The sequence below is a fragment of the Xiphophorus couchianus genome, chromosome 6, assembly GCF_001444195.1.
Source record: "Xiphophorus couchianus chromosome 6, X_couchianus-1.0, whole genome shotgun sequence".
In the NCBI taxonomy this organism is placed as follows: domain Eukaryota; kingdom Metazoa; phylum Chordata; class Actinopteri; order Cyprinodontiformes; family Poeciliidae; genus Xiphophorus; species Xiphophorus couchianus.
In genome coordinates, this window is record NC_040233.1 from 3,648,626 (window position 1) to 3,675,724 (window position 27,099).

Genomic DNA, 27,099 nt, shown 5'->3' on the forward strand with positions numbered 1-27,099 from the left:
GTGGATGGTTCCTTCTTTGTGTTGAAGCTGTAACTGAGTGGAGCCTCAGTTACAGCTTGGCCCCAGTGTCAGGTTAGTTGGTGCTGGGAGGATCTTTTATTAGAAACCTTGGATGTTTAGTTATTCTCATACTTTTTGTTCAAGTTCCCCCCCTTTTCAATCAAAGATTCTTCTTCTTTTTTTTTTTTTCAAATTAAACAATTAATTGTACACACATAAAAAATAAGTTCATAATAATAACAGTACAACGCAAGGGGCTTGTTTTGACATACATCATGGGAGTGGGAGAGTCACCCACTGATGTTAAGTGAACCAAAGCAGCAGCTGTGTGTGAAGTCTGTTGTTCTGGTGCAGAGCAAAGCCACAAAACACACAGATATTATCAAAATAGATTTTATTCTAGACCTTAAGATCTGAGTGATATACCAACAGTCTGATCAGGAGGCTGCAGGCTGCCACCGTGACAAAGTACAACATAGGACTGTGGAAAGACACCCCCAAAAAAAAAAAAAAATTCGGAAAATTGGTATTTACATGTTCTGTGTTATATTACACCAACAATTACATCTGTTTTTTTTTCTTTTGTTTTTCTTTTTGTCGTTTTGAGTACGTGGCTACAAACGAATCAAAATTACAAAAGTACAAAACCTTCGCGGGCTTCCCGACATAGCAAACATAGGAATCGGTGTTAGTGCTGTTCCTGCCCACCCAAAACCAAACGGGGATAAAACACCATTTCATTGTCAGAGAGATCCAGTTCAGACGCTGCTGGCTTTACCGACGCAAATAAAGGTACGAGCATTTTTTGTGTGGCGGACATGTAACAGGTCGGCTGACGGGTCCTTTTTGACTGATGCGAGTTGAAGACGACCAATAAACCTGCTTCTAAAGACGAGTTTCTGATGGATCGAATCTTCCCTCATTTTAGGCTAAAGTGCAAAACAACTTCAAGCGCCTACTGCTTTGGTCGCAGCTGTGGCGGTGCAACGGTGTCCTATAAGATTCCACCAAGCAGCCTACGTCTGGATGTTCGCTTCATCAACAGCAGACTTTGTCTTCGAAAGCAAAACCTAAACACTGCAAACTAATCGCCGTCTGTCTGTCACCTGGGCGTTTGTGACATTGAGGGGCAACAACTGTCGACTGCAGTGTGGTGCGTAGGTCGGGAAAACCGGGTACGGCCGTTTTAACAGAAGAGAAGACGCCCTTTTAGAAGAAAGTGAGGGAAAGAACGACTGTTACAACACCGCCTGGGTTTCACCAGGAGAGAAACAAAGCACAGCTACAGCTACTAGGTTGTGTCAGCGAAGTTCATGTGGCTAACTGGTTTATCGCGTTGCCTCGCACCTGAAGCAGATCCGTGGCTCAGATTAACCTTTAGACGTTTTGAATAGTCAGTTTGCAAGCACCTGAAAAATGATTTCCCAGAAACCGACAAGTTGGCCCGACGTCCTTAAATTTGCATTGCCCAGAGAAACCGATTTCATCTACCTCTAACTTTGGGGCTTTTGTTGGTATATTTGCCTTTTTTTTTTGTTTGGACCAAAAAAAAAAAATTTTTTATCAATATCTGCCAAAATTGAAATCGCCAGGTCAAGCTTTTTAAATATCGGTGATCGGCCAGAAAACAACAATCGGTTCCCCCCTTAAATGAAATCAGCTATGATGGTTATCAAATACTGTCACTTGCAAAAGCAGTCATAACTCTTGAAGCTTTTCAACATTCTGTCATGGTAAAACCATGTGTGTGATTGGGTTTTATGTGATGGGCCAACATAAAGTGTAGCTTAATTGCGCAGTGGAAGAAAAATGGGAGAACAATTTGCAGCGTGTATTTGTATTCAGCCTCATTCACTCTGATAAAAACTGCCTTTAAGATAACCAGATCAGTATTGGCAGAATAACAACCAACTGATTTTAGGTTTTGACTTATGTGAAACAGATCAGGCTCACTTTCCTATCCCCATAGTTAAAAATGGTAGTGGCAGCATCATGGTGTGGCGATGCATTTATTAATTTTTTTCTGTAGAAACAGAGAAGGTGGTCAGAGAACAGATGGAGCAAAACACCCTGGTGAAAAAGACTTGAGACCAGGGTGAAGTTCAACTACCAGAGTGGTCCAGTCAAAGCCCAGACCTAAATCCATTTAAGAATCTGAGAAAAAACTTAATCATTGGTATTATTTATTCAACTTGGCTAAGCTAACGCTAGTTTGCAGTGATAACTAGTCCAGTTGTTTTCCAAATTTTCCACTATCTGCTTATTTGTGTCGGACTATCACTGAAAGTCCCAACAAAATAGAAGGAAAGTTTATGGTTCCGACTTAAAAATGGAAGAGATGTGAATACTTTTGCAAGGCTCTAATCACTCTTAAAACCGGCGACAACTTAAAAACATCTCTTGGAGTAAAAGAACGAGTTGGCATATGTCACCAATAGGAAACGAATAGATCTGTGAATGAAAAGAGACGAGCTTCTCAAAACTTCCCCTTGCCTCGTTCTTACATGTCACAAGATAAACCCAGTGAGGCCCAAATTTAGCTCTGTGCGGGTCGCCAGATTCTGACGGTACGCGGCGACAGAGATCAAAAATCTGTACACTTCTGATTTAGCAGATATGGACATGAGAAGACAGAAAGGATGCCGGGGTTTTGTTTGACCCATTGGGGGTCCAAGTGACGTTGGGGAGGCTCTTCCTACGTCTGCACGGCGCAGGCGTGACGAACTGTGGGACGTCCACGAAGAAGCGGAACCTGGTGGGACAGACAGCAGTGTGGCGGACAGGCAGGGACAGTCGTTTTGGCTATGTACACATTCGTAGTCGGTCCACAGCTACTCCACACAAACTGTCATTTCCTCAGCTCTAGCACACAAACCTGTGAAACAAAAACCACAAATGGTTAGACGGCGTGTTTTTTTTCTGTACCCTTTCACACGACATTCAACATCTGCAGGGTGGCAGCTTCTTAGCAGCTCACACTGGGAGGCGCTCTGCTCTCCGTCTGCAGACTGACACAAAAACATCTCCACCGCAGAGACTCCGGGTCTCAGACCGTTGTCTCGGGCAAAACTGCGTGAACTGGTTTGGGAAAACACTGGCAGGTGTTGCAGGTAGAGGCAGGTCCGCCTCTACTCGGCAGACCTGCAACATCTGCGAGATTGTTTTTGTAGTTTGCTACTGAAAGAGAGGAGATGTGGATCGAGATCGGTAATGATGCACAATGCGAGGATCCTGAGTATTCAGATTAAGGCTGCAACTAATGATTATTTGAGTAATCGATTAATCGAACAGAAAAAAACTTGCACACTGTGCAGATTTTTCATTTAACCACGTTTGGCTTCTTTACACAATATTAGAAATACATCAAAAGATACAAATAAATAGTCTTTTAAATTAAAATAAGACTTTTTATTGTTTAAAATTAAATAAGTATTTTTTTTCTTGTGTTTTGATCATTTCTAACAAAGGATGCATTTGCAGATAAAGTAACACCTTCTGCTTGGCTTAACATCCATTCGGTGTAGGGCTGATCTGTTCATTTTTTTTGTAATAGCTAATTAATTGGATAGAAAAAGGTTCTTAAACAAAACACATCGTCTTGTGCTTTAAAGCTCCAGTATTTCACTTTCACAAAGAATGTTTTTTTCTTCCTGCATATTTGTTTTTTTCTTCCTACTGTATCACAGTAGAGAGCAACGTTACAGGAGATTGTGATTGACAGCGCTAAGACCCGCCCCCTGACTCTGATTGGTTGTTTCTAGTTAGACCTGTGAGAAGGCAGAGGCGCTCCATTTTCTCACGGATCATCTGTCTCACAACAAACTGCCATGACATAGTGAAACTTTCAACAAATATGCAAAAGAAATATTTGTTGAAAGTTAAATACCGCAGCTTCAGCAGTCATTTACCACATTATTAATATCTAGAGTGCATTTTAAAAGAATTTAATTGAACAAAATTGTGCTTTTTTTTTTGCTGTATGATCTCCTGTCCTTCAGGGAGTGGCTCCATCTAGTTGAAATGAAAGGTACTACTATTTAGTGCCTATTTAACCCAGGTTTAGAGCTGTTTCATTTGAGAATGCCCAGAATCCTAATCATAGTAATACAGAGAGGAAAACTCACCGATCCGTCTGACGCGCTCGCTCCTACTCTGTCCCCTGTGGCGTTCCAGCACACCTCAAAGATCCCACCGGTCCCCCGGTAGCTGTGGACTAAAGCACCCGTCTGCAGACGCACAGAAAGTTTTCTTAGACCAGCGTGTAATTTTTGACATGTTTTCAGCTTCTATCTGTCAGTAAAGCACAGCTTTTTCCAGACCTGAGTATTCCAGATGTGGACACACTTGTCGAAGGAGCCGCTGGCCAGGTGCTTGCCGTCAGGACTGAAGGCTACGCTGTAGACGGGCTCCTGGTGGCAGATCAGTGTGTGGATACACACCCCACGCTCCACGTCCCACAGGCGCACAGTCGAGTCGAACGACGCGCTTTGAGGGAAGGAAAAGCGGACGTAGAGTCACGAATATGACTGCAAAAATATGTACATAACGAATGACCAGAAACCGTAGCAACACCAAATGGCTAGGGGTGCACCGATGGATCGGTCGGCCGGCCCGTTTTATTTAATTTTGGGTTGCTGCATCGCGGGTGTTGAATAGCATTATTCAATAAAATAAGATTGGAAGATTGAAAGTAAATTTTGACCTTTCAAATTTGTAGACGTTTAACACCTGACAGTGTCAGTTATAATAATAATAATAATAATAAAAAAATCTGTATCGGCAGGTCAGATTTTTTTTAAAGTTTAAAGATTGGTAACAAAACTGTAACTGGTGCACCTGTAGCAATCGTAAAACAAAAACATTGATCAATTAATACTTGAGATGCACCGATTTAAAATTTTGCATCAATATCATATTATATATATATACATTTTTCTAGCCTTTCCACACAGTGATAGGCTGGATCTTCAGGTAAACACTTCGCAGTTTTGTCCTGCATCCCTATCAGATGCCCAAACAGCGTTCCCCAAGGTTTAGCATTTGGACCACTGTTGTTTCTTTTGTAGATTAATGATAGCTGCTACAATTTGCTCTGTTGGCAGACAGCATTTGGAAAAAACTGAAACCATTCATTGCACACAGTAGAAGACTTAAATAAGATTTTTAAAAAAGTGCTTGTCTGATATTTCAATTGACTATAAATCAAAGTAAAGCAAAACATATGCACCTTTTTGCAATTTCTTTTATCCAATTTAACAACTGAACTGTTGATAAATGGCAATCAAACATACATAGTGTAAATCTCTTGCTGCATTTGTAGACAAACTTTTAAAATCATGTTCAAGGTTTTCCAAAAATGAAGAAAATTTTAGTACTGAGTGATGTATTATCCTTATATTTTGAACTGTTGCAGGGAAACAAAAAATTTAGTTTATTCTGTAAAAAAAAAAAAAAAAAGAAAGACAAGTTGAAAGTGTTATCAAAGTTATTAATAGAGAACCAACAATTTTTTAAAAATTTATTTAAATACATCAGCGTTTCAGCACTTGGCAGATTTTCCAACAATAAAGACGATCTGTGGTGTAACGAGAGCCTTGTGGGGGCAGAAAAAAAAAAAAAAAACAAGAAATAAGTCGGCGTCTCTGAACTCGTACCTGGCCAGCATGAGGTTTGCACTGGGATTGTTGGTCCCAGGGCCCGTGGGGCTCCATTTGATGGTGTAGATTTCTTTACTGTGGGCCTGGAGGTCATGGACACACGAATCCTGCTTCATGCTCCAGATCTACAGCAGAAGGATCGGCGGCAATGACTAGAATGAGTCTCTGAATTCAACATGCGGTACATTAACAAACACACTGGAATACCGACTGCTGACCTTGAGCGTCATGTCGTCTGAGCAGGAGGCCAGCAAGCTGCCCGTGGGGTCCCACTTTATGGCATTCACTTCATTCTACATGAGCATGATTTAAATTCAAATAAAGAACATGTGATAAGCATTAGAGATGCTGAAGAAAAAAGACACCAGCTATTTTAGAGCCAAAGCTTTTTTTGTCCACTGCAATGCTGCTTTTATTACAGCTTAGCTCACTTCCTGTTACTAGACAGACTCTACTTAAAGGTTCTTGGTTCTTTATGTCTGGTAGGAATCAAGTGACACTAAGCTCAGTCTTTGTGTTTAATCACAGCTATATCATAACTTAAAGCTACAGTATTTAACTTTTCTAAAAAAATGTTTTATGTTTTCCATAGTTATTGAAACTGTCGCTATATGTGGTGACAGTTTGGTATGAAATGGATAATCTGGAAAAAAAAGAAAGGGAGCTCTTCTGCCTTCTCCCAGTGCTAACTAGAAACAACCAATCAGAGCCAAGAGGCGGGTCTTAGTGCTGTCAATCACAATCTTGTGTGGCTCTTGTTCTCTGCTAAGCTGCAGCTGGCACAGCCTGTCATAAATGCTAAGGCTAATTAGCATAGCAACCAATGACAGCGGATAAACAATTTTCCTGTAACGGTAACTTGTTTCTCCACCATCGGCTCATTTTAGCAGCGAGTACATGAGGATGATTGACAGCCCTAAGGCCCTTATCCCGGCTCTGATTGGTTGTTTTTGACCAGGAGCGGTGCATTCCTTCAGACGGCAACAGTAGACGAAAGAGGAGGTGGAAGGAGATTGATATTTTCACAGATCATCTGCCTCATCGTGACGCCATCACAACATGGCAACAGTTTTAACAAATATGTAATAAACATATTTTGTATAAAAGTAACATACTGAAGCTTTAGCAATGTGAGCGATTCGTTTTTCACATACTGTTGTCTCTATCTGACGTTTGCGTTACTTTGACATTCTGAAACGTTTCGGTTTGAAATCTGAGGGTGAACATGCTTGGAGCAGACGCCGCGTTTCCACCGTGCGCGCGGCGTGAGCGAGGATCGTGACGGCTGTCGTACCGAGTGTCCCTGGAAAGTCTTGACGGGTCTGTCCTGACCCAGCTTGCACACGTGGATGCACATGTCTGTGCTGCAGGAGGCGAACGTGTTGTTGTTCTGCCAGTCCACGTCCAGAGCTGGTGCTGTTGGCACACGAACACACAAACACACGGAAGTCGTGATCTGGATATAAAATGTTGTGATTCTAACCTGCTGCGGTCAGATGTAAGCGGCCTGTGAGAAGATTATCTTAGCAACGACGTCAGACATATTTGTCTGGCTGTAAATGACAGGGAGAACCTCAAATTCTAACACGCAGGGTAACGTCTGACTAAAAACGAGAGAGCTACTTGAAAAGTGGAGCGAAAAAAAAGCGGCTGGCTGTTGTCTCTCACCTGAGTGGAAAGGAAACTGCTGCTTTGCTTCCCCTGTGTGTGCGTCCCAGATAATTGTTGTCTGTGTGGACAGAGAGACAGAGAGAGAGTTCCATTACCTGACTTCCCAATTTGAAAAGTGAAACAAAAGACTTTATGACAATTAAATTTGTGTTTTCCGAATGATTCTGAGACAACGGAAGAACTGCATTGTGACACGAAAGATTATCCAGAATTTCACCAACAGTCTTGTTGGATACGTTAAACGCGGTGCTAAGAGGGGAAATCATTTTTTGGGCATCGGACATGAAAAAGTGCCGAGGGACAAAACTGACAGACAAAAAAAAAAAAAACATGCTCAAGATTAGAGATTCAGAAAATACAAGGTGAAATAAGATGATATATTCATATTGGAAATAGGGCTGGGTTTAAAAAAATATATTTTAATGCCTTGATATTGATTTATAAAACCCTTAAATTGACCTTTTAATACGACTTGAGTCTTTCCGGATGCAAACAACAGCATGCATACAATCTGTGCAAGCAACAAATGGAAAATGGGATGTACAAGATTAGGGATCCTAAAGTCCAATAATATAGGAGAGGAGTTAAAGAACGCTGCTTTTATCAATGATTATACACTCAACCCTCTGCTGCGAGTGAGGAGAATATTGATGATGACTAGAGTTACCGAAACTAAAAACATTCTACAAAATGAAACGCTGGTGAGCCCAAAAAGCTAATTATTAATAATTAATAATTGGCTATTAACTCCACATTTTGAATCAACATTTTATTTCATTTTTGTTTTAATTTGCATGCAATTACAATGAAACCGTTTTATTTCTGTTCATAAGAGTCTCTCACCAGCACTGCCTAATATAGCGTTAACGTGCTGTTACGCTTTAGTACACTAGATGGCAGTGTTTACTCATCAACTGATGCGTTTCTGACTCTTCAGAAACATTTAGAGCAACAAGAAGCTTGTGTGTGATCCCATCCTCGATTCGTCAGAAATCTGCACGGAATGCTTTCTCTGTCTTTATATTTGTTGTTCTTAATCGCACGTTTGTAAAATGAAGTGCAGCTATCTTCACCTCAAAACAGCTCTTCTGCTTCAGATTTAGAAAATAGAGCCACGAACCCAAGAACAATTCATTTAAAGCTTGAAACCCAAAAATATGGCAAGCGGCCAAGCCCCAGCTGAGAATCAATAAGCCTTACCTTATCTACTCCGGCGCTGAGGATGAAGTTGCCTTTTTTGTTCCACTTGAGTGCAAATATGGGCCCTTTGTGCTGACCCAAAGTACTGGCCAGGTTTCCTGAAGTGCAAAACAATCAAACGACTCCGGCAAGGAGATAAACGAGGTGTGTTTTGTGCAGCTGTGGTGTGATTAAAGCTGTGTGTGTGTGTGTTACCGTCTTTCGTCCATATCCGGGCGAAGCCGTCGTATGAGCCGGTGGCCAGTAATGTGCCCTCACTCTGGAAGACAGGCAGGATTGTAGTTAGCTTCAGACTGCCATTTAAATGGGTTTCATCTTCATAATTAATGAGCTTATTGTTTTTTCATGTGAGACTTTAAGAGGGAAACGTCAGCTTTTATTTTATGCTGTACATGACCTTAGCAGTGGCATAATAAGTATTTGTTTTGTTGGAACAAATATTACGTCAGGCAACAGGGATGCACCGATTCCAGTTTTGTGGCTGATCCCGACCTGCAGATAACTATAGGGAATGTCTGCAACCTTTACAATTATATTTACAAATAATAAACTATTACACAACGCTTTGTAAAAGTATTCACTCCCCTTGACCAATAGAACTTTATTTTTCTGTTTTTATTAGGGGGGTTTTAATGACGGACTCAAAACAGACCTGAATTTTCTTTCTACCTTTTGCTGCAAATAGTCAAATTTCTGCCATTTGTTTGTCGCAAAGCAGCTCAAGCTTTTTTCATAACACTAATTTAGGTCTGGACTTTGACTAGGCCATAATTACACCCGACTACGCTTTGATCTGAACCAGTCAGTTTCGCTGAAGGTTGTTGTTCTGCTCCGCATTTCCTCCCAGGATTGCTCTGTATTTAGCTCCGCCCATTTTCCCACCAGGTATGAGCAGCTTCTCCGTGCCCGCAGCATGATGCTGCCACCGCCATGTCTCACAGTTCGGGATACAAAATACTTGCATTTCATAAATAAAAAAGAATAAATACAGAAATTCAAAATCAATTAAAATGATGAAAAATAGATTAAAGAATAATAAATGACAAAATATTAAAAGACTAAATGTTTGTTTGTTTAAAAAATAAAAACTAAATCTTCATTTATTTTTAAAAAATAAAATAAATGTTCCAGTTTTGTTATTATAATAATAATAATAAAACCAAAATATTTATGCTATGCTACTTAAAAATTGATTAGAAGAAAACGGTACTTTTCTCGTGGGAAAAATAAGGAATGTTGTGACTGGATGGAAGGACTTCAGCAATTAGAAGTGCTCTGATGCTCAGATCTAGAAACGTTTCTAGGTGAGACTCCACACACTCACATTCCAGTCCAGCGAGGTGACGTCCTTGTTGCTGGGGACGTCCTGGCCGCCCTCCCGTATGCAGTGCCTCAGAACCAGCTGGGTGGACCCCCCCGTGCTGTTCTCACTCAGGTTCCAGATCCGCGCCGTCGAGTCTCCTGACCTGGATCAGAAAAAAAGGAAAGGGACGATTTACTAGGCAAAAAAAAAAGAAGTAATTTATCAGGTCAATCGAGGCGGTTTTTCCCCCTGCGTATTTAGCCTTTTATCTGAATTGTCATTGTTCTTTCACCATATGTACACTTTTACAGGGCGTGCTTATTTAAGTGTCTGTTTTGAATTCTGTTTTAATCTCCGTGGAGCCGCGATAACGAGCCCAGGGATGTAAACGCAGAGCGGCAAAGAAAAGCACAGCTGATTCAAACGGTGGGCGCTGTGACTCAGAACAACACCATGGGTGACTCTGACTTCTTCATTAAACGGGAGTAAAGAGAAACAGTCCTCCAGCGACGGAGTGTGTGACGAAAAGAAAACGCGCAGAAAAACATATAGACGGATCAGAGCCGCTGCAAACTGCAGCGTCAAAAACGCGGTGTGATTTCTGCTGCCAGATCTTTCCCTGGGATATCAACCTCGTGCATTAATATGTTGCTATGGTAGCGAAATAAAACCCCATCAGATGAGGGTCAGTTCCATTGGCAGCAGTACGCAGACATGTAGAAAAAGGATTAATTGTCAAAATACTTCTGCGTGTTTCAATGTAGTAGAAAAACAAAGATTAGTGGTCGACTGATATTTTAGGCTGATATTAGCTTTTTTTTCCTTGCAAGTGTTTTCTCGACAAGTGTACGCTTTCAACTACTTTTAATGTATTTTTAGCTGTCTAATTCAGTTCTTCATGCCATTTTAAAGTCTGTCTTTGTCTCAGCATAAGTGGGAAGAAACGACGGTAAATGTTTTATCCACTGTTAATGTTTTGTTTGTTTTATTAATGTCTCTTTTTTTTTGCTTAAATTGAGACTTGTGTAACATTTGTTACCATTGTTTCATTTTCATCATGTAAATGGAGGAAGAAAAGGCTAGAGATGCACTGATTATGTGTATCAGTTCCGATGTTGGAAAAACATTCAAGATTGGGATTCTGTGACATACGGGCAGATCTAGTCAGTCTAATTCTATGCTTTGTGGTATGAGCAATGTCATGCTTTATTTATTCTATATTACACTTTATGAACCATTCTTAATTGAACTAACCGAACAAATGAAAGTTGTTTACACATGTCTGACCAAGCTTGTGAATTTATTGGTGTATTTAAGTATCTTTACTGGTGGAAAGTTATCTAATTAATTTATAATTCAATATATTTACGTCTGTGTTTAAAAAAAAAGAAACATTTTAAGTCCATCCAGCTGTTTTTCTGAATCGGATCGTATTGGCCGATTCAGGAAGTGAAAAAAGTGGATCGATGCTTCCCTAGAAAAAGCAACATCGGTTTCAAGAATCGGCTCACAAGAATTGGCAGCACATAATGCCGATTGCTTAGACTGACGTCCAAATAATTGCCAATGGTTGAAAAACAAAAAAAAAACCCACCTGTATTTCGGTTGATTTCTATAGAAGATGGATTATGCTTTTCTGAGAAAATCGATTAAAAACGGCACGACCGCTCTGACACACTTTACACACACACACACACACACACACACAGAAAGTCGGTGCTGACCCAGAGGCGAGGAGGTCGTTCACCGGGTTCCAGGCACAGATGAAAACCTCCGACTCGTGGCCTCGCAGGACCATGGCTTTGCTCTGGGGGATCTCCACATCCCGGTCCACCTCCATCATCTCTGAGTGGTTATCTACAGCAGAGGGAAGGGAACACAGTCAAACCAAGGATTCCCTGGCTATGACACAAATAATCAGTCAGACCTGCACACATTCCAGACTTTGAGGTCAAACTCTGGCGTTTCAGCATTGAGCTACCGATACTGATTTTAGATTATTTCAATTTTACTTGAGTAAAAAAATGACACACTTGTGTTCACTCATCTGGAAGAAAAAAACAAAGATCAAATATCAAAACAAAGGATGCAGCGGTGAGAAGCGGTGCTCTTCCTGTTGTTCACCACACTAACTTGTTCCCATGAAGCGAGTGGCTCCACTGAGATTTAGATCAGGGGAACATGCAGGATGTGCATTTTGAGAGTGAGTATCACAAAGTGCTTTAACATGACTCCAGGATTTGCCAGAGTTGTCATGGTAACAACTTTTGTTTAGCACTTGTAAAATTTTCTTGGATCTATGACTTGATATTTTGTCTCACGGGGGGAAAAAACTACATATGCAAGTATACAACTTTATGAATTTAAAGGAGCGGCCTGTATTTTTGAGACACAGCACCATTATTTAACACAATCAAGTAACTATGTCACCTTGAGTTGATATGAAAATGCTGTATATATCAAACATAATGTAAAAGAAATTGGATTTTACAATTTAAAGCCTTGCAATTGTGCCTCTGTCTCTTTAAGAAGCTCTTGTTCATTCTGAAACTCCGCCTTCAGGAAGTCATCAAGACATTTTTATCAGCGCTGCACTGAGAAGTAAATCCTATAATGACTCAGCAGATAGGGGAATAAAACAACGCGTGGTGCAGTTCCACCAGCAGCTGATTGCTGCTGGCTAGTCTGAAGGAGCTGATACATAATACTGCTCCTTTAAGACATTTTAAGGTCTTAATTTTAGATACATGAATTTAAGATTTTATGAGGATGCACAGACACCCTGAGTGGGAGAAAGCTTCCTCACTTCTCAGTGCACTTTTATCTTGACTTATCCTAAATTCCCTACAAATCACACAAGGAGCAGCATGGTGTGCATGGAGTTAGCTTACTGGCTAAGGCATGTGATCCGTTTTCCTCTCCGTTAGTGGGGCCCCCGTCCCCATTCTTGGAACCTCCCTGTGGCCCCGTGCTGCTGCTGCTGCTGCCTGCCGCCGCCGCCTGCTGAGCCAGTTTGTCTCTGTAGGCCTGCTGCCGGGTCTGGACCACATCCGGCATGACCGCGTCGATTAGAGACAGTGACTCGATGGGCCGTCCGTCAAACAGGGTCCCGTCCTAGACAGAGACAACCAGCTTCACACTCGCACCGTATCACCGCCCGTAGGAGGACGGATGTTGGGAAAAGAAGCGAAACTACGAAGGAGGTTTTTCTCCTAATTAAAAGGAAGCGGACCTCGTTGATGCTGACTTCGGCCTCCACATACTGCAGGCCCTTCTGGATGATGGAGATGAGGGCAGCAGGGGGCACCAGGGCTCCATTGATGTTTGACTGGCTGATGTGGCTCTCTATGCCAAAGGTGAATGCTGAGTGGGAGAACCCTGGAGGACGGTGGGAAAAATCGGAAAGTGGGACGGAAGCTCATTAGTGTAGTGTCCAAAGGTTAGCCATAGCAGCGGCTGTGACGTCATTTTAAATCGACTCTACAAGGTTTTCTGATGGCACAGAAAGCACCTGTACCTGACTCTTGTAGGTATCTGTAAACCAGGAAGTTGACCTCATCGCTGCTGATGCTCATTTTTAGTCCTGCTGATTAAACCATCGGGTCAGCACAGGTCAGTAGCCTGTAAGACACGAACAGAAGCGAATGAAACAAACTGTAAAACTCTAGAAAACTCCCAACCCGGAACGATATTTTCTGTTTCCACCCTACTTTCACTAAAGGCACATGCCTCGTCGCCGAAGCCAGGCCCACCGGTTTCCACTCATTAACCTACATCTGGAAGTGATTCCTGCACGGCTTGTGTTTGTGCTCTATTCCTGTTCTGGCAGAACCTACGCTGTTTAAATGGAAATGTCGGAATAAACAAGGAGAGTGGAAAAAGGACAGAATGTCCACTGTTTGCATTCTGCCAGCCCGCTGAATGAGTCAACACGTCTTCTGCTGCGTCCCTAAAGACTGACGTCCGACGCCAGCTAAACCTGGAGGCCTGGAATGGAGGAAAAGGCCTCCAGGAAGCCGTGAAGCAGGCGGTCAGAGAGTCCAGCTGGCTACTGAGCCTCAACAATACGACTCAGCAGATTTCAGGTTATTCTACACAAGCTCTGGCAGAGATGGAACTCCGTGTTTGATCCTACATGCATTCACACCTGTCCACTTCAGTCCGCTTTAATCCAACTCCAGTCCGTCTCCCTATAAAGTCCGGTTCATTTGGGGGAGGTGTGAATTCGTAATCCAACTCTTGATTTAAAAAAGCGAACTCTGGTCCGACTGAAAACCTCGACCTCGGTTCGGTTGAAGGGAACTCTGGTGTGGTTTGAATTCACATGTGAACACCAAGCAGACCGGAAACCGCTTCAAAAGCAGGAAGTGGACTGTAACGCAAGGCATTCTGGGTAAATACAGTCAAAGCAAACATGAGAGTCTAGCGTTGGATGGAGAAATAGCTTGTTTGTTTTTTTTTTAACCAATGGCAAAAGAAAAATCCTCCAACCACTAGAATCTGACGCTACTCCATATTTGCTTGCATTTCGTGAAGAAGGAAGTTGTGCTCCGTGTCTTCTTCAAAGGTTTTCATGTCGTTTCCTTCAGTGGTTCTTGGTGCAGCGCCACCACAGGTGTGGAGGGGAACTGTTTTTCAATTAGTTTGTGGTGTGAAAGAGAACCGCAGAACCTGAAAATGTAACAAATGCTGCAATTTTGTCCCCAATGGAGCAGAGTTTCCCGGACTATCAGGTTTGAAAATAAAAATAAGATCTTCACTTCTCAGGGCATTTTCACACCTGTTAGTTCGGTTCCATTGGGGACCAAAATGGCAACATCTGGTTTATTTTCAGCTGTAATTCACCTTCACAACCCACTCAGTCAAATGAATAAAGCACTTTGAAAAATTGTTCATCCCATCACCTGCAGGGGCGCTGCACCAAAAACCACTGAAGAAGAATTGAACGCAACTTCCTTCTTCACAAAATGAAAACAAAAATGCAGTAGCGTCAGAATTTAGTGGTCGTAGAATTTTTCTTTTGTTTTTGGTAAAAAAATTTTTTTAAAATCCCAAGCACCTTCTCCTGCTGGCGCTAGACTCTCATTTACCCAGAATGCCCTGCATTATAGTCCGCTACCTGCTTTTGGAGAGTCCGCTTGGGATTCACATATGAATTTGAGCCGCACCGGAGTTCACTTCAACCAAACCGAGACCTGTGTTTTTTATGCGAACCGGAGTTTAGGTTTTTGGTCCGCATCAGAGTTTGATTTCACACTCATACCTCTAGAATTTGATTAAAGGAGACCAACAAAGTGAATGAAATAGTGAGACCTCCATTCAACAGACAGAAAACCAACCAACTGAAATTCAGAGTGGTCAAATACAGAGCCAGAATTATGCTGACTGATGACTAAAGTATGCGGTCAATTACCTGAGTTTTAAAGCCTGGAATTTTGGGATTCAGAAAATAAATGACACAAAATGGCCCTAAATGGATTGTACAGAATCAATTTAGCGTTTCTTTTCTCAACTCCTAACAGGAATGCGGTCATCGATACAGTACCCATGCGATCATCAAGACGTCTTCAGTTGCACATGACGGCCGCCTCGTCTCTGGACCCTGAAATAGAGAACAAAAACAGACCCTGAATCTTCACCGTCGACTTCATGAACCTTCAAATACTCCGCATTTGCACTCTGCAGTGTCGCTTTGCTTCTTTCAAACTGGTGTTTTTCGGAAAATCGACGCAGCAAGACAACTTCGCAAGTTGGTAGAGCGACAATAAATCAGTAGCGCGTAGCTATTTAAAAATGTATATTTGCAAAACATTCCCCGAAAACGTGGTTTGTCTGTTTTATGGTGACCTGGTCTCTAGGGGGCAGGAAGCTGAGATCCTGGAATATCCTGAGAAAAGATTCTTTAGAAAACAAACCAAATCAGAAAAGAAAACAAAAGTTTCCATAGTAACAAGGATTCTCTGCACAGATTTTATTAGTTTTACTCAAAGACATTAGGCTGCTGTCCTTCACTGTGAGGAAAATGAAGAACAGTGTAAAAACGGCTTTTGTATACTAGGTAATTGTATTGACATTTACATAATATTACACCATTCCCTTCAAATGTTCAAATAACCACTACCTTGCACACGCAGAGACATTCTGTACGATTGAAAAGTTCATTTAGTTCATGTATATACTTAACACACAAATTGATGTTTTCAAGTCTTCATTTCTGCTAATTATGAAGATTTTCCACTCATAGTCATAAAAATGGGACATTTCAGACCAGAAAATTACGCCAGATGAATTAAAAACATTTCTAAAACAGAAATTGGGGTTCATTGAAAAGTATGTCTAATACCAGCTGTAAGGTTATTTTCAAAAAGGCACTTTAATTCTGACAAATGAGCGTCATCGGAACACGGCTTCGAACCACCTGGAATACGTTCTGCACCTGAAAATGAACCAAAGAACGAAAAAACTAAGACATCTTCTGTAACTAATAAAAAAGAAACAATATTTAACTAATTAAAAGAAGCAAACCCACTCTAAAAACGAATTAAAACAAACATAATTAGACTAAAAGTCACCACAAAAAAAAATAAAACTAAACTGTAATGAAAAATCCTGCAGCTGAAGGAAGGACGGAAGTCCAGATTACTTTGATAACCACATTCAGCTTTTGTTAGTTGAGTTTTGTTAGGATGGATGGTTTGTGGGACCAACCAGTCAGGATTTACATCAATCACCAACAAGAGAAAGACGCCAAGGTGCAAAACTGTAAATCTGAAGCCTTTGTTTGGCCTCCTGAGCTCGTTTGCCTTCAGTGTCTTCAAAAATCTTTAGAACAGGGAAACACCCGGCACAGATTTAGTTCGCATGGTGATCTCAATACCAGAGCAGACTTCCTGTTGTCTGCCTCGTCTCCAAAACCTCACAGCTGTGCGGTTGCGGAGCGTGTCGGTGACCGCGAAGGGACACTGTCCAGTCAGCAGATTTCTACATCCTGATCTCGGCGATAACCTTACACTTCTGTGTCAAAAATACACTTTTTTCCCCCCGCTTTTTGTTTGTTTGAAATAATATTCAATTTTTTAGAGAAATTATATTTGGGTTTCTCGTTAGCTTTAAATTATAATGATCAAAATTAACATAAGTACGTATGTATGAGTTTAGCTTTAAAAAAAAAAAAAAAGAATACAAGATTTGAATATGGTAATATTTCCATTCATAAAGACGCACCCGTGCTCGAGAAAAATGCTCACACTTGTTCAAAACGGCTAGCAAAAGGAGCTAAACTAACTTCAGAGTGGACATCAGGCGGACCAGCCCAGTTCGTGGAGATATGGGAGGATCACGGCCATTCTATAAATAAGCAGACAAACAACAACGTGGAATATCTGGAGCTGCCTGCTGCTCAAATGAACTACTGCAACGCAGTTGATTCGGAAACTAAAGTTAAAGTTATCACAGCGGCAGCGCAAAGCCGCGTAACCTTTTAGCTCACTGGCTACCATGCGTGTGTAATCAGTTCTGCATGGCGCTGGTTGTACCCGTCAACACACATGCTAGTCAGTCAAGGCGGGGTACGGCTGACTTATTTTTGATGCAGGCATTTGCGTCCCGTGCCTATTATAACAACTTCGCGTCTGTGCTTGCTATTTTTTTTTATTGCGTTATTACTACTAATTACCATTATTTGAATCCCTCTCTAACACGAATTCCTGCCTTGAACCAAAAGGTCGTCAGGCTTGCTAACCCCCGTGGACTTGCCAACAAGCTAGCTGGCTAACTGGATAAACCTGGCATGCTATGCTAATGACAGTGTAGCTACAATGTCATACCTACTTGGATTAAAACTTCCAACAGACGGTATCTTCCGTTCACGTTGACGCTCAAGTCAGACCATGATGTCGCTTTAATCCGTTGCAGGGTTGCTCCCTGTAGCGCATAGATGAACTATGGTGAGGTTATAATATTAAAGCTAAAGCCCGGCGGTAAGAGCCCAGCAACGGCTTCAGACACACAGCGAGGTGACCTGTCATGCTAAAATGGGCTGCTTGTAACTACTGTCATTTCAGAGCGTCAGACAGACACTAAAGACTATTTGAAAGATTATTAACCCGCGGTGGCAGCAGGGACACAGTGTATGTTTACGGTATGGTCGGTTAGTGTGGAGGACAACGTTCAGTAACTTCATTTAAAGAGGACATAACTATTTATTGGTATCTCTAGCCTAGTTTGAAAAGGCCACCATGCACCTGCGTGTGTTTAGCACAAGCTGAAAGCGTTAATTAAACATTAATTCATGGTACATTACTCACGTTGAAAGAAGGGAGGAAAAATGAAGCAGCGATTCTTTAAAACGAGCGAAGAGAGAAGAAAATGAGGAGAACTAAAAGCCCAGCGTTCAGAAGTTTATCATGAATCAGTCATAACAGAACCTTGTTGCCCATCCCCCACTACACCTCATTTTCTCTTGGCAAGTCACCACTAGCTGTGGATTAATGACACCCCAGCCCCCCATCCTTTGCTCAGTCATTCAGACTAGGAAAGTCAACAACACGCTTACATCATCATTGCAATTTGGATTTTACACTGATTTTTTTTTCTCTTTTTTTCCCCCTGGCAGCTCTCAGTGCTCATATCCGTTTCCCTAGCATGGTGAAAGATATTTTTCTCACATTCCTGTCTTTAGAGGCTTAAAGATATGACCAAGCGGGATAGTTTTTCTCCCACTGACAAGTATCTTAACTTGCTATACTTTTTTTCTTCTTCTTGAAAAAAAAGAATATCCTTAAATTCAGTGGTGGACTAATGTGAAGGCACTATTCATACTTCCTTCCGCCAACCAATGCTAAAGCGCTACGCAACACATTATTTAGTGGAAGCTAATGCTAAAGCGCTAACATCAATCAAGTTTATAACCACTAAGTGTCTAAGAATGTCCTTCAAAATTTGTATATCAACTTCAACGGGGTCAAATGCTGTGAAAATAGCAGTTTTCACAGCTATTTGTACTTTATACTTTATCTGCTAAAATAGCATATAAAATCATGCTATTTTAAAGCATGACTTTATAGTCATGATATAAAGGTCTAATTCAGTGAGTGTGGGGCACGCCCCCTAGATGGGGGGCAGTGCCAATGGGGGGCGAAGGGGGTTAGCGGTATGGATGAATGACACAAAAAAAAGTTATGTATGTAGGTTTATGTCTGGTTGAACGATGTGTGTGCCCAGTTGATTTTGTTTTTCCTTTTTTGGGGGGGATTTTATTGTAATCCATAGGGGAGCCCAGAAAATCTTTGGTCTAACTACATATACTTTGCAGCTGATAAACAAAACTTCAGTACATACTGTACGTGGGACTTTATTAAAATTAAAGTTTACAAAACAGCCTGTGAATTAGTGCTTTAGAATTTATTTGGGAAAAAAATACTTTAGGGGAAGCTAAGTGTGGTGCATTTTTTTTTAGAACGTTAGCATTAAATGCTAAACAAAAAAAATTGGCTTCGCTATTAAAAGATTAGCAGAAGTGTGTGCTGCTTAATGTAGCAGTCTGAAACAGCGCTCACATATGTTGATGCTGCTGCCGAAACAGAACAGAGATACAATCATTTGATGGAGGGAAACATGAAAATAAAGCGAAAACTACAAATGAACACACGAAAAGAACTCTGATCATCTCACTTATGCCTTACGTGATGTCATCAGACGACTACGGAAGCTTGTCTTTGGAAACTTCTTTTTTCTTGATTAAAAAGTCTTTAGTTAGCACAACAGCAAAAGCCACATGTCCTACAATTAACAATCTATATGTAGCTTAAGTTCTACTGACTTCACAGAAAAGCTAGGTGTGCAGCTTTAAATATATAATAAATAATCCCTGTATGGAAAAGAAGAACACAAATACAGCATTCTTTTCACGGCAAAAACGGTTTCATTCTTATTTCAGGATACCTTCGTTTAGCCGGCGGTCCAGCTGCAGTCCTTCTTTTTCAGCATGAGATGATGAAATATACTGAAATGCTGTTATGGAGTCCTTGAAATTTGTAGAACAGTAGCAGAAACTGTCCTACATAATCGTTGCTGCACGGCTGTTTTATATGACCACTAAACATGAGCTGTGGTAGAAGCACTTCTTTACAAATTACAGCATCTACTCATTGGGTTTTGCATAATCAAACACACAACTACGCGCCCGGCCCTCGCCCCCCACACACACACATCCTTCTACTTTACAAACGGAGGAATTTGTATTGACTTTTATTCATTTTTATAACTGCATTATGCCTAACCTAGACTTTTTCCTTAATCCTGAAAATGACTAATCCTAACCTTAATCAAACCTTTATTCACATCATACTGCTAAATCAAACTAGTACAGCGTGTTAAACTGGAGAAAGTCAAATGCCGAAATGCTCCCAAAACACTAAACCGTTCCCTTTAATTCAGCACAGAACTTTCAGTTGTTCAGCAAGATTTTGCCGAGTTCACACGCTGCACCACTACCGGGGACGCCAATCCTCATTGACTGGAATATTTGTTCTGAGCACAAATGACATTTTAATATTTATTTTGTTTCCGTACTGCCTTGGGCAGAACGTCCTGTTGCCTCATATAAAACACGCCTGCAGGTCTGAAGCAGGTCGTTTTGCAAAACGTGTTTGCATTTTCACAGTCACTTGCACTGTTTTACTCATTTTCTGCTATTATTGTACATCTGTTTTTCTGATATATTTTGCTGTAAATAGTCATCTGTTGTTTTTGTTTTTTTTAACGATCAATACTTGTACGTTTAGAAAGAAAAGAGAGAAAAAACTACTTTGGTTCTCCTAGATCAGAGAACGCTGTTTTTTATTTCTGAGAATCCCATCATATTTTTCATATTATAATCTTGTATATCAATGTTGTTATTATTCTTTTAAGGTTGTTGTTTTTAAGCTTGGTTTTTTTATATATTTTTCACACTTCTTGATCTTCAGTGTGATTCTATTCTATTCTATTCTATTCTATTCTATTCTATTCTATTCTATTCTATTCTATTCATTACATCCCAGAAGCAGCACTGATAAACATCAGAATATCTGTGTGCAAGTAAAAGCCAGAAATGTAAAAAATAAAAAAAAACACAAAAAAATAACTGTTCCCATTTGTAAAATTTACCTTTTTACACAAGTTAATTAATAATATCATAATATACAATCCCAGTACTATTCAATAACAGATCCGCAGGCTCTTTTCCTCCATCTTTTTAGTTTGTAACATTTAAAACTCCACTTTTTTAATCAATTGAATTGTGGCCAATTGCTCCTGTATTGCTTTGATTTTTAAAAGGGGGGAAAAAGCACAAATCTCTTTCATTTTGTCTCCATATTAACGAGAAAGTTCCCCCACTTTCTGGCCGGTTCTCTGACAGCCGACAGGAATATGTGCTCCGTCACTCCCACTGCATGAGAAGCTTTTGGCAGCAGCAGAAGAAGCAGAAGAAGTCTGGAGCGGATTCCTCATGCAGAGTGCCAGGCTTTATGCAACATGTTATTCACTCTTCAGAGACAAATCTTGTGAGATGACTTGCCTCCTCTTTGTCGCTATAAATCACACTCATCCGTTTTCACCTCCTGTGCACTTGCATGGTGCAGACCCGTGTGCCGCAGGAGGGCAGACAGAATGCTTGTCTGCATTATTAGACAGGAAAAACCCAAACTGTGAGGTCTGCTTTTTTGTCAGCAAAGCGCTTTCGCTCTCCAAGAACCTGAACCAGCACAGAGTCCTTTTGTAAAATAAATAAGATATTGTGTTGCCTGTATGTGACTTTTGCTTATACCTCTGGAACTTTTCAGCATTTGTCGTGACAACGCAATAAGCCAACAAGAAAGCTGCGGGGCGCTAAGGGATATAGGTCCAGAAGCGTATTACAAGCTTCAACGCCTTTCGGTCCGGCTCTGAGACGCCTGAAACACTTCATCCCAGAGGTTTTAACAGTGCAGACACAGAACCACAAGAACTCCCTCTAATTAAAACAGAAACTGTGGAAAGCGCGTGTGTGCGTGCGTTTGTTTTTAATACCTTGTGGGGATCATTTTCCTGACATATACTACGTTGTGGGGACACACACTGCTCCTTGTGGGGACCAGGCTTTGGTCCCCACAAGGGGAAACGCTGTTTTTGGGTCAGGGGTCAGATTTAGGACTAAGGTGTGAATTGAGTTTTGGTTAGGTTTAGGGTTAGGTATGTAATGGTTAGAGTTAGGGTAAGGGTAAGGGTAAGGTTTAGGTTGTAGAAATGAATGGAAGTCAATGGAAAGTCCCTGCAAAGATAGCTGCGCAAACATGCGTGCGTGCGTGCGTGCGTGCGTGTGTGTGTGTGTGTGTGTGTGTGTGTATGCACCGAATGCAACTGGGAAGACTCAATGTGCTATTGAGCCAAATAGTTGCTGGAACTTTCTGTGGTTGTTTTAAGAACTGGAGAACTTACTGACTTTTTTCCCTTTTTTTTTTTTTTTTGCCTCATTGTAATTTGCATTGAACATAGAAATGCTGAGGCTGCAAACAGCACCACGAGTTCAATATTCACTCCAAAGAAATCAGGTTTTTCTTTTGATCACATTTCCACCATAAAGTTCAGTAGGGTTTGTTAGGATTTTATGCTCAAATGACCACAAAGAAGCGCATAACTCCAGTGGAAGTAGTTTTTCTTTCAGATTAAACATGAAAATATCAAAAGCGTAGCTATATTAGACATAGCTTTTCGGGGCCCTGAGTCATTGCGCTGTAAAGGTCCATCCATCCATCCATTTTCTGTTCACCCTTGTCCCTAATGGGGTCGGTAGGGTTGCTGGTGCCTATCTCCAGCCTCGTTCCGGGCGAGAGGCGGGGTTCACCCTGGACAGGTCGCCAGTCTGTCGCAGGGCAACACAGAGACATACAAGACAAACAACCATTCACACACACACACACCCCTAGGGAGAATTTAGAGAGACCAATTGACATTACAGTCATGTTTTTGGACTGTGGGAGGAAGCCGGAGTACCCGGAGAGAACCCACGCATGCACAAGGAGAACATGCAAACTCCACGCAGAAAGACCCCAGGCCGGGAATCGAACCAGGACCTTCTTGCTGCAAGGCAAAAGTGCTACCAACTGCGCCACTGTGCAGCCCCGTGCTGTAAAGGTGCCTGTTAATAAAATAACACCTGTTGCAACTGTTTTGAATTACATCTTTGTCGCCTTTGCACATTTCCAACCTCGTTCTACACCTGCTTATCCTGGTGGGGCGGGGCCTGGTGGAGGTCGCGTCAATGTGTGAGAGGTCAGCAGAGTCTCTGCAGGAGGCAGCAGGAGGGCTCTGCATATCTACAGACTGACAAGTCTTCACATTCCGCTTTTCAAAGTAGCTTAATCTGTTCGGGTTCATTGTTCAAAGTCTCATTTTCACCATGTCATTAATTAATTAATTAATTAATTCATTGATAAATACTGCATAATTCAACCTAAATATGCAGCTAGCAAGCTAGTATTTGGCTTCTAACTAAATATTTAGTTAGGAAGCGCAATATTTACTTCATGCTGCTCCCAACAAGTTGCCACCCTGGGTGGTTGCCCATGTCGCCCATATCAGAAACCGCTACTCCCTTTAATACCCTTCAGATTCATTCTTTTCACTCAGTTTTTGCTCTTGTGCTTCATGTTAGTCATATATTTCATTTTGATTTATTAAATTTCCCACCAATCCAGCATAATTCAGTTCAAATTAATTAGAAGATGACCATATTATCTGTGTGTGAGCTCAGAAAGCTGATCTGAAGGACATTACAGGGTTCGGCCTGCCTTAGCAAAACCATTTGTACTCTTTATGTCGACCAGTTGGTCTATTTCAGTCCCATCCCATCACATGTGTACCAATATCTGTTGGAGTAAAGCTTTATTTTAGTAGACGGATGCAGCGAAGAACCTGAAAGTGCTCATTCAAGGCTCGGCCTGTCTGCGTTTGATGTGTGTGAAACTGAAAAAGAGGCGAAGAAATGGGGCTGCAGCTCAGTTCGCTGCTGGCTCAGCAGGAGCTATTTCAAGTTCCCGAGAAACAAAGCAGCAGCAGCATCGCCTTTCATGTCCAGCGTACACGTTTCACCTCCAAACGGAAACACAGGCCGCACCGTGTGGTTATATTTAGGCTTCACCTCCAATAATGAACACAGGTTCCTGACCGTCCGCCCCCTTCATTCTTTCTCATCCTGTCGTTTTTTTTGTTTTGTTTTGTTTTGGGGGGGGTTTTTGGCCCGAGGTTTAATTAAAGGGGAAAGCTTCCTGCAGTTCTGCTTTAAGAGAGTTTGATTTTTTTGCTGCAGCTGCAGGGAGATGGACTCGTATAATCTTACAAACCAAATAGGATACGCACAGACTGCAGCCAAGACTGGCTGGGGTCAGCCAGGAATAATCCCTGCTCTGGTCAGACTGTTGAGGAAATGACTGCTTACAGAGAGTTAGAGGACAGAAAAATAGCTGGAAGGCCGAGAAGAAATAAACAAGCCCTTCATTATTCTGAAAGGCGGTTCGTCAAGCGAGCACACAGGGGTTGTGCTCATATTTATTCACTTAAATATCTGGTATAACACCAATACTTATTTATTGCTTGTTTGATTAAATTTTTTTATATACTTTATTAACTTTATTAATTGCTTGAATGGATTTCTGTCCATTTTGTTCGTTACCTTTCATGACATTTTTTAAACACCTTTCATTCATTTACAAAATTATTTTTATTTTATTGATTGGTTGATTGATTTCTATTAAAACATTTTTTGATTGTCTCATGAAGTTTTTTTCAACTTTGCCTTTATTTGTTTGTTTATTTACTTATTTAGTTAATTGATTTTCATTAAAAAGTCCTAATTTTTTTAATGACATTGTTATTAACTTATTTTATTAATTTGATATCTTGGTTGATTGATTTTTATAAATTTTTTCATGATCTTATATGAACTTTCTACTAACCTTTATTTACTTATGTATTTTTGTTGTTGTTGATTGGTTCATTAATTTCTATTTCAAAGAGATCATGATTTTTTTTTAAAGGTTTTTGTCAACTTTTTAAATGCATTTATGTATTTATTGGTTGATTGATTTCCAGAGAACCTTTTTATTATTTTATGGTGTTTTCATTAAATTAACTTTACTTATTTATTTATTGGTTGATTGACTTCTATAAAAAATATTATTTTTTAATGATGTTTATATAAAATTAACTTTATTTTATTGATTGGCTGAGTTCCATACTGTTTTCCATGATCATTTCTGACGTTATTAACTTTTATTTATTTATTTATTTGATTGATTTATCCTTCAACTCAGACGCCCTGATGCTGTTGTAAATTCCTAGCTTAACACCAAATGCAGTAGCAAAAAAGTAATATTGGATAGTACAAAAATGGTTACCGTGGAAACTTAGCACAGATTTGTGGACAGGCCATGCAAGATTTGGCAAGTGGCTCCGTTTGCTTGGGTCTGAGATGTGACAGGTGCTGCTCCAGCTCAGGTGAAATTTGATCTTCAGCATCCAAAGAAAAAGAGAAACATATTTCTGTTTACTGCATACTTTGTAATATATTGCATCAAATATTGCTTGTTGCTTTTAATCCTTCATAACCTCTGCTGCCTGCGTTAATGCAGAACGCAAATAGGATTCTATCTGCAACATCTGCTGAGTGTTATGAAATGAATATAGTTTGTCAATAGAAAAGTTGTAACAACTTTTCAACAAAATAAATCATCTTGAAAAGGAACTTCACTGGCGCTAACCTGAAATCAAAGAAACAAACAAATGAAAAACAAAAACAAAACTTGTGCTGCACTGACACCTTGTGGCCAAATTTAGCCACATTCGTGAGTCCAAGTGTTTGACATTCAAGTTGTTCTTTTGTGACATTTGAAGACAGGGGATATTTGAAATCTTAAAGTTCTGGCTTTGAAGCTGTGCCCTCCCTGCAGACCTCCTCATACAAGTATAGAACTGGACGCAAACAGTCACGGTCACTTATTCAGAGTGATGTAGCAAGACCGGCTGGTTTTGAGCAGGACTTGCATTGTGGAGAGAACTCACATGATGGTGCTAGGTACGGCAGGCATCCCGATCACTTGGGGTAAGAGTTTAAACGAGTGGTGGCCAGCTGCTCTCCCTTGCCACCCAGACCTTGTTGGGAGAGCCACTACTGACACTAGAAGTTCAAAGACCGGATTATCTCAACAGTCCAGCGACAGGAGGTGGAATCCCTCCGACTGTACGTATTACCACCTTTATTTCATTTTGGCTGACACTAGTCACTTGGCACAGCTGGGGACTTATGCTTAGCTTTATGGGGATGTAGGAGGATATTAAAGCAAGTGCATGGCTGGAGATAGTGATCATAGATAAGTCAAGCCATTTACTGGAAATCTGCAGCTACATTTTCCAAACTAGCATACTAAATAATTCAGAACAGGCTATTCTAGAATTCAAACAAATCATTTTGAGACACAAACATTTGTCAGGAGTCCGTTAAAACAGCAGTATGTAACTCTTACTTTAAAATAAATAAAAAGTCTATATATTTGTTGTCACTATGTTGTGACAGTACGAGACAGACAATCTCGTACACCAATACTTATTTATTGCTTGTTTGATTAAACAAGCAATAAAAAAACCTAGCTCCTAGGTCATAAAAAAACCTAGCTCCTTGACAGCGCTAAGACCCTCCTCCAGTCTGTCGCAGGGCAACACAGAGACAGACAGGAGAAACAATCATGCACACACACCCCCCACACACACCTAGGGAGAATTTAGAGAGACTAATTAACCTAACAGTCATGTTTTTGGACTGTGGGAGGAAGCCGGAGAACCCGGAGAGAACCCACACATGAACAGGGAGAACATGCAAACTCAGTGCAGAAAGACCCCGGGCCTGGAATCGAACCCAGGACCTTCTTCTACAAGGCAACAGTGCTACCAGCTGAGCCACTGTGCAGCCTGATAGTTTTAACAAACATGTGAAAAACATATTATTTTGTTATAAAAGTTACAAAGTGTCTCTTTAAGCCACCACAGTTCAGCTACACTGATACTTTTTTAAAGTTAGAATTTAGTTGGTAATATTAGTATTTGCATTTAATTTTGGTTCAGTAAGGTGAATTCTGTTTTTGAGTTAGTTTAGCTGCTGAAAGACAGAATTTCTGAAACAGGCTATAGACCCTGATGTGGTTTTCCTGGGTACGATTCCAGTCTTGGGTTACTTGCCGCTATTCCTGGCTCTTT

The 27,099-nt window shown here is 40.8% G+C and overlaps 1 protein-coding gene across 4 annotated transcripts; it reads right to left on the bottom strand.

Annotated features, from left to right (window-relative positions):
- Window positions 1-379: 379 nt before the first annotated feature.
- Window positions 380-18,225, bottom strand: LOC114146528 (F-box-like/WD repeat-containing protein TBL1XR1). Of its 4 annotated transcripts, none has more exons than XM_028020669.1 (16): window positions 18,138-18,225; window positions 15,377-15,433; window positions 13,349-13,452; window positions 13,064-13,209; window positions 12,723-12,945; window positions 11,556-11,688; window positions 9,853-9,994; window positions 8,724-8,787; window positions 8,529-8,626; window positions 7,326-7,386; window positions 6,952-7,073; window positions 5,876-5,950; window positions 5,655-5,782; window positions 4,320-4,485; window positions 4,125-4,226; window positions 380-2,875 (listed from the first exon to the last, which is right to left on the bottom strand). In XM_028020669.1, exons 3-16 carry the CDS (start codon window positions 13,404-13,406, stop codon window positions 2,849-2,851), a joined length of 1,545 nt encoding a protein of 514 aa, XP_027876470.1. In that variant the 5' UTR covers window positions 13,407-13,452; window positions 15,377-15,433; window positions 18,138-18,225; the 3' UTR covers window positions 380-2,848. The 4 variants fall into 4 exon arrangements, with proteins under 4 accessions (XP_027876470.1, XP_027876467.1, XP_027876468.1 ...); XM_028020666.1 differs by lacking the exon at window positions 18,138-18,225 and adding an exon at window positions 17,662-17,860; XM_028020667.1 differs by lacking the exon at window positions 18,138-18,225 and adding an exon at window positions 17,658-17,860.
- Window positions 18,226-27,099: the final 8,874 nt, after the last annotated feature.